Genomic DNA, 10,492 nt, shown 5'->3' with positions numbered 1-10,492 from the left:
CTTCTTCCTGATGACTCTAAAAGTCTCGTCTCGATTTGTGAGCATATCCTCCACCGCATCCAACTTAGATGACCTCATCAAATAATCGGGAAAGTTAAATGGTTGACGCCTGAAGATGATTTCGTAAGGCGTAGACCCTGTGGCAGCGTTCAACGAAATGTTGTGGGACCATTCCACCCACAAGAGAAGCTTGCCCCATGTCTTAGGTTTACCATGCACAAAAGCCCTGAGGTATTGTTCTATTACCCTGTTCATAACCTCCATCTGTCCATCACTTTGAGAATGGTAGGCGGAGCTCATCCGTAGCTGAGTCCCACTGTATCGGAACAATTCTTGCCAGAATTTACTCACGAATAAAGGGTCTCTGTCGGAGACTAGGCTGCATGGTAATCCATGTATTTTTCTAACAATCTCCATGAATAAAGAAGCCACCGTATGAGCAGTGTGCGATGTGGGTAACATGCCCAAATGAATCCTTTTGGAAAAGCGGTCAACCACGACCAAGATCACTGTATTGCCATGGTAAGGAGGGAGACATGCGATGAAGTCCAGGGAAAGGTCTTCCTATGGGTGATGCGGCACCGGCAACGGACATAGCAAGCCTGCACTCTTCTTGGTTTCATACTTAGTTTGCTGGCAGTTGAGGCATTGAGAAACATGGTGAGCGACGTCCTCACGAATACCTGACCAATAGAAATTCTCTGTGATACGAGCCAGAGTTTTAGCTATACCCATGTGTCCCCCTGTCGGTGTGCAATGATACTCCGTGAGCAGAGTGGGGATCATGGCAAATCCTCGCGACAGCCAAATGCGTTTCTTGTGAAGGACCAAATCGTTAGTAATGGTGAAATGAGGATGGGCTGATGGACAATCCCTGATAGCTTTTCGATGGGCCACATAAGCAGGGTGTGCCTCCAATTGCTAACGAAGCTGCGAAATAAAGGCGAGACAGGGCACTGAGAGTGTCATCAGTGAGGAAGAAGCTACTTCAGGGAGGCGAGACAAAGCATCTGCAACTTGATTGTGGTTGCCGAAATGATAAATGATCTAGTAATCATAGCCCATCAACCTTGCCAAGTAAGTGTGTTGCTCCGGTGTTTGAATTGCCTGTGTGAGCAATTCTTTAAGGCTCCGGTGATCAGTGATGATCAGAAAACGATGCCCAAGCAGATACTGGCGCCTCCGCTTGACTGTTGTGGTGATGGCAAATAGTTCTCAAACATAGGTGGATGCACTGAGAAGCTTGGGGGTGAAAGGTTTGTTAAAAAAGGCAATAGAGTGGCCCTGTTGAGACAGAACAACACCCATTCCTACCCCAGAAGCGTCCGTCTCTATCGTAAAAGGCAAGGTGGTCAAAAGCTGCCTGGGGCGCCATTGACCACTGGAATTTGGGCATAGTGGTAATCTTCACCAATGGAGCTGCAATGGAGGCGTACCCTTTAATGAACCTCCTGTAGAACCCAGCAAGGCCCAAGAAACTTCGCACCGCCCTGATGGTCTGAGGCACTGGCCATTGTTAGATAGCTTCAACTTTGGAAGCTACAAGTTGGACTCCCTCATAAGAAACCAAATGACCAAGGTATTCAACCTGAGACTGTGCAAAGAAACACTTAGATAGTTTAAGCACGAATTGGTGGTCAAGCAATACCTGAAACACAACCTCCAAATGAGTGAGGTGTTCTTCAATTGAGGCACTGTAGATGAGGATATCGTCAAAGAAGACGATGATGAAGCGACAAAGGTAAGGCCGAAAAAGGGAATTCATGGTGGCTTGGAAGGAGGAGGGGGTGTTGCACAGGCCAAACGACATAACTCGAAACTCGTAATGGTCGTGATGTGTCCGAAATGCAGTCTTAGGGATGTCACTGACGTGCATGCAAATCTGGTGGTATCCTTGAAGAAGGTCCAATTTGGAGAAGCAACGAGCACCACCTAGCTCATCCAGAAGTTCATCAATGGTGGGTATCGAAAAACGGTCCTTAATTGTTAAAGCATTTAAGGCACGATAATCCACACAGAACCTCCACGAGCCATCTTGCTTCCTCACCAACAAAACCAGAGATGAGAAAGGGCTTGTGCTGGGTTGTATGAGACCCTTTTGAAGCATGATCTCAACCTGGGCTTCAATCTCCTGCTTTTGGAAATGAGGATACCGGTAGGGCCGCACGTCCATTGACGAAGCTTGAGGAATGAGGTGAATGCGATGATCAATAGCTCTTACAGCCAGAAGGTGGTCAGGGGCCTGAAACAGAGAGTAAAATTTGTCGATGAGAGCTTGAAGGGCGGGGACGCTGGTGGTAGCTACCTCTGAAGAAGCTTCATCCTTGGAAGTACAAACCATTGGGTTGGGGATGAAGGAGTCTGTGGAATTGAGATGAGGACAAGGAACTCAAGGTCATCTCAGTATCACCTTTGAGCTCGACAAATTGGCCTGCATGGAAGAACTTCATGCACAAGGAGTTGTAATCAATGAGTACGGGACCTAGTGATTTTAACCACTAAACACTAAGAACGATGTTGGCACCAACAATGGGGAGAACGTGTAGGTCCACGACGAACTGAGTGGCTTGAATGGTGATCACGAGGCCTTCGCACAAGCAATTGCACTCCAATTACTGCCCATTGCCCACCATGACCCGCAATGGAGTGATGCTTCGAGTGGACAGGCCCAATTGAGACATAATTTGGTGCTGGATAAAATTATGCGTACTGTCGTCGTCCACCAGCAGCACGACAGGGTGGTCGTTGATGGTGCCCATGAACCGGAGAGTTTCTGGTGCGACATTCCCCGCCAATGAGTTGAAGCTTATTTGGGTCGGGTATGGGTCAAGTGAGTCGAGTTGGTTTAGTGTTTGGGGCTCGAGTTGTGGGTCAGGTTGATTTATAAGAGGGGAATTAGGGTCCCCTTCTTCAAAGATAAAGAGGAAAGCCCTGGAGGTGCATCTATGGCCTCGATGATATCGTTCATCATAATTAAAGCAGAGCCCACGCTTTCTACGAGAGGCGATTTCCTCTTGGGTCAGGCGCCTCACGACAGGAGGCGGGGGATGAGTGGGTGAGGGAAGGAGAAGGGAAAATGGTGGGGTTATGGTTCTGAGGGGAAGGGGTTGGACAAGGGAAGGGGATGGCAGAGGTGGTGGAGGCCGAAGGAGTGGTATTGGGCGAGCATCAAGAATTTTCTCTTCCTATAAACGGGCCAGGCTGGCCGCCTGAACGAGGGTCAAGGGCTGGTGAGCCTGAACCTCACAACGGATATCAGAGTTGCGACCCGAAATGAAACAACTCAACAAAAATGGTGTAGGGAGACCGATTGTTCGATTTGCTAGGTCTTCAAAGGTGGCGAGATACTCCGCCACCGTGCCGCGTTGAGTCAGCTTGAATAAAGTCCCAGTGGGATCTTCGTACTGAGACAGTGCGAAACGTGTCTGGAGGGCTTGAAGGAAAGCTGGCCAAGAGGTGAACTGGCCATTGCCGACCATCCACTGAAACCAGGCTAGGGCACGACCGTCCATGTAAAACGGCATGATGGTAAGCCTCTTGTTCTCTAGAGTCCCGTGGTATTCAAAAAATTGGGTGATCTTGAAGATCCGCCCCAAAGGATCAGTACCATCGAAGCGAGGTACATTTAATTTGATTTTGTGGGTTGTGGCTTGAACAGGGGTAGGGCCAGAGGATGGGGATGGGGAGGAGGTGTGAGGGTCAGGAAGGACGGAGGGAAGGCGATGGAGGAGGTCGTCAAGCTTAAGGGTCATAGCTTGAAGAGTCTCCCCAAGGGAAAGCTGGTGGGCTGTCAATTTGCGGATAGCATCTTCGAGGGTGAGAGAAGGATCGGCCATGGAAGGATCAACAAGAGCACCAAAAATGATAGATGCAAATGGCTAAGCTACTAGTTTCGAGCGTACCAGCTCCTCTAGAATGCTAAGATAAGAAGAGAAATTTGCTATTTTCATTCCTGATTGGTGCTGTTATTACACTATGATATTTATACTGAAATTCTCATAACAGAATTTGTCTTTTTGTGATTACAGAATATCAGCAAAATCGTTATTCTTGTCTCCTGATTGCTAGCACCAAATCTTGGCAGCGCTACCGTATCATCTCCACACGAGCAAAAGGATTCAAACGAAATCCTTGAGGTAAGCGGGCCTTACAATCCTCCTTTTGGTTTTGCTTACTGTTTGCACCCCTGTATTTTCTTGTTGTGTAACTGCTAATGGCACCCCTGTTGTTGTTGCTATTGTATCTTGGTCTTTGCTTGTCATGATCTCCCCTGTATTTGTTAAGCTATCACTCCCCCTACATAATCCTCTTCTCCGTCGTTTTCAAATCCTGCACCAAATTGCCCTAAAGGAAGCAACTGACGACGAGAGACATGCGTTGGATCCATATTACATATATTAATAATCATAATAAATTAATACAAATTAACGAGCCACGTGCGCGAGTCTAGATATTAAAACCCGTGACCGAATCTAAAACTCAATGAGTTTGATTGGTTCGATTTAGGTCAGACCCAAATACAAAAATTATCCAATCCAACCCAAATTATTTGAGTTGATCTGTGTCAATTCGGGTTTGTAAGTGACTCATACTCATGAACACCCTACTTAGAAGTTATTATCTTAAAACTAATAAAATCCTCGTATAAAAAAATCTTTTTTACATTTAAGTAACTTCAAGAAAAATTAATTAATTTTAATATTTCATCAATTGAAATAGATGTAATTTTAGATTCAAATGTACAAATTTAATAAATGATTTTACATTTAAAAAAGATAAAAAAATAAATAATCTTTGAAAAATTAAATTATGTATTTTTATTATATTATCAAAATATCCTGACAATATTTTTATTAAGGGTCTCACATATTAAATATTCTTGAGTTGATGTTGAATTTTAATTAAGTTATCTCATTAAAAAAAACTAATTAAAATGTTTAAGGGATTAAAATAATCACGTGATGAATTCATATAATATTCTCTCATGGACGGATCGAGAAATCTATTAAGAGGGAATTAATTTTTTTCTTATTTCGTAATTGTTTAAATGTTTAACTTCAAATAAATATTTTATAAAAAATGTTTATTATTTTTACACGTAAATTTAAAATTAATTTTTATTTTAAATGATAATAATATTACTTGTTATCATAATAACAACAAATACAATTAATTTTTATATAATTTTACCACCAAGTGAATTGATAAATTGGCACCAGATTATTCTAATTTAATCAAAGAATTTAAATTTAAATCTTAGATATATAATTACATTAAATACTTTAAAAAAATTATTACTGATAATAATTTTATTTTCTCGAACATGATTATGTCTCGGAAAGGTAGAACTTTTCTATATAAAAAAAGTTAGGGCCCGTGCCCGTCCCCTCTGCATTTGTCTTGTAATTTTTATATAAATTTAAAATAACTATACGAGAACAATTTAAGTATCATAATTCTGAGTTTGACTTTTTTAAAAAAAATCTGAGTGTGGCTCCTTCTTTAACTCAGAAAAAAAAAATTGAACACTTCATTAATTCCCCTTTTAATGAATAGATTTCAAAGAAAAAAAAATCTCTAAAATAGCCATCTTCTATGCTGTTGAGAAGTTGGGTAGGTCTTGACAATTTTTATTGCATAAAATGCTCTCACTATAAATGTTTTTTTTTTGACAGAGAGCTTATAAATGTTACGAAAACAAGAAGTGGTAAGAAGAAAAGAGTTATTCATGACACACCTTAAATGTGGACTGCTGCAAAATCAATTTTGATAGTTTCTAATTTTAAAATCACCTTATCGGAGGCTTTGAATGAACAAGTACAGGTCTTAATTATTGTTTTTCCTTAAAAAAAGAACAAATTAATTAATTCTACATGATTCTGGTACGGGTTAAGATATTGAAAATCTAACAAAATATAGTATCTGAATATAAAATAGTGCAAAATCTAACAAAATATGGTTTCAGAATATAAAATAGTGCAGCAACCGCATCCCAATATCTTGTTGGGGACAAAGAACTACTCCAATATAAAATGTGTGTTCTTCCTTCCTTAACAACACAGGTCAAGTGTTCTGCAATCTTACTTAGTACCTTTCAGATCTTTTCCCATCTTCATATGCTGTCACTGACACAGTTTCAGTCACTCACCAATCTTTTAGTTCCAAACACACACTCCAAACCCACAGTGAAAAAGAACAAAACATCCCCCACTTCCCATTTCACTTGCTATTTGTGAAACTACCTACCCTTTTGAATAGTAACTTAATTATTGTTATTTGTATTGTTATTGAGGCATGGAAATGGAAGATTTTTTATGGGGTGGTGGCATTGCTGGAGATGCCCCTAAGAGGAAAAGTGATGGTTTTGAAGGAAGCAATGGTGTGATTGGAAGTGGGTGTGGTTCATCTTTCTCTCTGGTTTTGGATAGGGAGAGAGGGGAGCTTGTGGAGGCACCTGTGAGATTGGAAAGGAAGGGGGTGTCCACTGAGAGAAGCATTGAAGCTTTGAAGAGCCATAGTGAGGCAGAGAGGAAAAGGAGGGCAAGGATTAATGCACATCTTGATACGCTTCGCAGTGTGATTCCGGGTGCTATGAAGGTTTGTTCATCATAATGCTTTTTTTAGGCTTCATTTTTTGTTGTTCCCCTTTTTCAAATGACTGAGAAAGTGTTTAAATAATTTGAGTAAATTGTGAATAGTGTTGAATTGGGTCATGCATGAATTGTAGATCAAACTTCAAAGGGTGTATAATAATGATTTATTTTACTTTTATCACTTTTACTGGCAATTGCATTGTGAGCATAGTTTGACAAGTCACAGTTTGATGGATTTGGTACATATCGTGTTTGCATTCATCTTCATCAGAGCTTTGACTTATTGGAGTATTTTTTGAGCAATTAAACTCATTAGCACTCTCTTCTGCTTCCATTACCATCTCAACTTGTGTACGAATGAATTGTTGGAAACTTGAAATTTTGGTATGTAACTATGCTAGTTGGTAGTTGAATTGTTGCTTTTGATTGTCAAGGACTCAATTTGAGTTTTCTTTCCTAAAAGGGGGCGAGAGGAACTTGAAATTGTGCTTATAGTTTGATTTATGCTCAGATGTCAGTGGAAATAAACATTTTAAAGAATGCATTCACTGTTTGAAGTTTTGAACATCTCTTTTCTTTACTTTTGAACATATAGATGGACAAAGCGTCATTACTCGGTGAGGTTATTAGACATTTGAAAGAGCTGAAGAAGAATGCAGCACAAGCTTGTGAAGGTTTGATGATACCAAAGGACAATGATGAAATAAGTGTTGAAGAACAGGAGGGTGGGTTGAATGGTTTTCCTTATTCGATTAGAGCATCACTATGTTGTGAATATAAACCCGGGCTATTATCTGATATAAAACAAGCACTAGATGCCCTTCATCTTATGATAACAAGGGCAGATATTGCAACATTGGAAGGCAGGATGAAGAATGTCTTTGTGATAATTAGTAGTAAAGAACAAAACTTTGAAGATGCTGCATACCGTCAGTTTCTCGCTGGTTCTGTTCACCAAGCTCTCAAGGCAGTGCTCAATAGATTTTCTGTTTCAGAGGACATTTTAGGAACCAGGAAAAGAAGGAGGATTTCTATATTCAGTTCTTCACCTTTAGAAGATTTTTTGTAAGATACCTTGTTAAGTAATTTAAATCTCCATATCCATAGTTCCATACCAAGTTTGAGTGTCATGAGGAGGTGAGTTATAGTAGTGATTTCATGTACCATGTATACATACTGAAAGGTTGTTCTTCCATGCTTTATATTTTGCAAATTTACTTCTTAGAAGATAAATCATGTGAAAAGATAATGAACATCTTGTTTGGGATGTACAAATATTTAGGAGCTTTGACAGTTTGGTTGATGGATAACTGATCACATCACTTTTAATCCTACTTTGGACGTGGCTTAGAGGCTTTGAGAAAGATTTCACAGTACACTTTAATCAGTGGTCAAGTAACATTAGATATGGTTTTCTTTATCAGCAGAGGATAGAACAAATACAATAGCAGTAGGAGTAGATTCTAAATTGTAGCCATTGTCTGGTTCCTATTCAGACTATGTTCAGTCTGTCTTGAGGCACCATTCGTATGGTCTTTCCTAAGTCTGTAATTCAGTACTTTTGGTACTCCATTATAAATATATATTATTTTTGCTGATAAAAAAAAATCCTTTGATAAAGATAAAATATGGAGTCTTCTGTGATATTGTACCTTGTGTGCAGAAGGATATCTTTTGTTATGAATTATCTAAAATTAAGCATAGAATAGAAATCAAACTATTGTAATCTGTTATTTTGAAAAAAAGTTGGTAATTTGAAGTTTAGCAATGCTTTCTACTAAATCTTATACTATTTCTTACTCCAAAACTCTCAAAAAATATTAGGAAGCCTAAATTTTGATTTCTGGAAAAGAATGAGATGATGGATTGGAGTCATGGAAGGGTGTCAATTATTCAATGATCAATGTGCATAAAGTTTTGAGTTCCCTCCCTTTTTGTAAGTGTATGTCTTGTTATTGTTGTACAATTAGGCAATGAAACTCTAACTCAGATTGTTGCCTGCTTAAAGAGCCATAAAAGAGGTTAAAATAATGACTTTTAAGAATTGGTTAATCAAAGCCAAATCCATGTATTGAGATGCTTAAAATTATTTTTACAATTGATTCATTATGCATGGCTGTTCCTTTTATCTCCTTATCAGTGTACTGGTTTAATGTAAAATCTCTTCTGTCTGTTTCCCTTAACAGTAGCAAGAGCAGCTCACAAGCTCTGCCTTCAATTTGATCTCAAGGGTGTATCTTTCATAATAACTTCATACATTTTAAGCAAATTTATTTCTCATGAATCGATGTTACCTAAAATTTAAAAATAACGAACATACCACATCTTTTCTGGGCCAGTATTTTTAGCATTATCAGATGTGTGTCGAATTGATTGTCATTGGGCATATAATGTCCAAATACCATTTCCGAATTATAGTGAACAAAAGATGTTTCCCCGATTTAAACTTACAGAGAACATTTTATTTTTTTAAAAAAGCAAATATCCTCTACTATGAGAAAGATTTTACTTAACCACCGTCCCCAACTAATGGATTTATTAGAGAAGGTTCCAGAAAAGAAAATCGATGATTAACAAAATAGATTTAATGTCAGACCCTGAAACAATTATACATTACTACTTCCTCCTCCTCCTGTCTCAAATATTAAAAAAAAAGTCACCCTAACTAAAAAAGTTAATTAACTAGATTTAATTGCATCAATTTTAATTTAAAATTATTTTTTTAATTTACTCTTTATTGAAATTTGATATCAAGAATAAGAAATAATTATTGAAATTAATATCTTAACTAAATGAAGGATATTTTAAAAATAGTAATATTAAATAAGGTAAAGTTAATCGAATTTTTTTTATATTTGATGAAAAAAATGTGTTTTTTTTCTTCTTATAATTAACATCAAGAGGTGGTAAATCAAAACAATTTTGCAATTTATTCTTTTAATAATGACTTTTTTTACTCAAGATTAAAAGTTGTCATTTTGGAGACTAAATTGTATATGTAAAAATATTTAGAAATTAAATCATCACAGTTATCATTTTCAGAGACAAAATTATATGTTTATTAAAAAAAATATTGTGAGAAGAGAAGAAAAGGAACCCAAGTCATTTAGGAAAAGATTTTTAAATCCCATGTGGTGTTCAGAAACAGAGACCATTACTGGCATCCTTAGTTTTCAATTCACTTAATAAGTCTCTTATTATTTTATATAAAGATAATCAATAAAAAATAAATATATTTAATATTTAAAAAACATAAGAAACTAAATATATTTTCATTTAATAATAATTAAAATTTTTTTAGATCCAAAAAGAAAATTTAGAATCTTTCAAAGGATATAACTTAAATTCATTCTCTCCTCTTATCAAACACTTCTTCATCAGAAACCAAAGGTTACATTTGTTCTTTCTCCCCTCTCATGAAATATTTCATCATCAGAAATCAAAGGTTATATTCGTTCTTCCTCTAAATTCAATGTTCATAATTTTTTCTTGATCCATAATTTGGAGACTCTTTTCTAACAGAATGTCTTTGCAGCAATTCTCTTCATTCTTTTAAAAATAATTCCTCTACTATTCTCTTCTCCCTTTCATTTTCATCTAATCGTTATAGGATCCATTTGATTATATCCAAATTAGTTGGAGATAAAGCAAAGAAGTTGGATATATTTATGAGAACGACATATGTAATAACATCTTTAATTTATTGAATTAGTTGTTATATGTCTCCTACATTAAAATATAGTAATGACAGAAACAGTTTTGAAATTAGAATTCTAATTTCAAAAGCATTTTACAAGATATTTCGGGATTGTTTTCAAAATATTTGGAATTAGAATTTCTCCCAATCTAATTACAAATTAAATAGACCGTGTAAAAAACATAATAATATCACAAGATAA

At 37.3% G+C, this 10,492-nt stretch overlaps 1 protein-coding gene across 1 annotated transcript; it reads left to right on the top strand.

The window, feature by feature from the left end:
* The first annotated feature begins 5,987 nt into the window (after positions 1 to 5,987).
* Positions 5,988 to 7,922, top strand: LOC114379548 (transcription factor bHLH30-like). Its single transcript, XM_028338225.1, has 2 exons — positions 5,988 to 6,597; positions 7,189 to 7,922. The coding sequence occupies exons 1-2, from the start codon at positions 6,295 to 6,297 to the stop codon at positions 7,660 to 7,662; spliced, it is 777 nt and encodes a 258-aa protein (XP_028194026.1). The 5' UTR covers positions 5,988 to 6,294; the 3' UTR covers positions 7,663 to 7,922.
* The last annotated feature ends 2,570 nt before the right edge of the window (positions 7,923 to 10,492 follow it).

This window comes from Glycine soja, chromosome 12, assembly GCF_004193775.1.
Source record: "Glycine soja cultivar W05 chromosome 12, ASM419377v2, whole genome shotgun sequence".
In the NCBI taxonomy this organism is placed as follows: domain Eukaryota; kingdom Viridiplantae; phylum Streptophyta; class Magnoliopsida; order Fabales; family Fabaceae; genus Glycine; species Glycine soja.
This window is presented reverse-complemented; position numbering and strand designations above follow the sequence as displayed.

What these genes read in the sequence shown, in the direction of transcription:
- LOC114379548 (XM_028338225.1), top strand. Translation starts at nt 6,295, where the DNA reads ATGGAAATGGAAGATTTTTTATGGGGTGGTGGCATTGCTGGAGATGCC. An exon ending in TGATTCCGGGTGCTATGAAG is followed by an intron (nt 6,598 to 7,188) that starts GTTTGTTCATCA and finishes TTGAACATATAG; the next exon opens with ATGGACAAAGCGTCATTACT.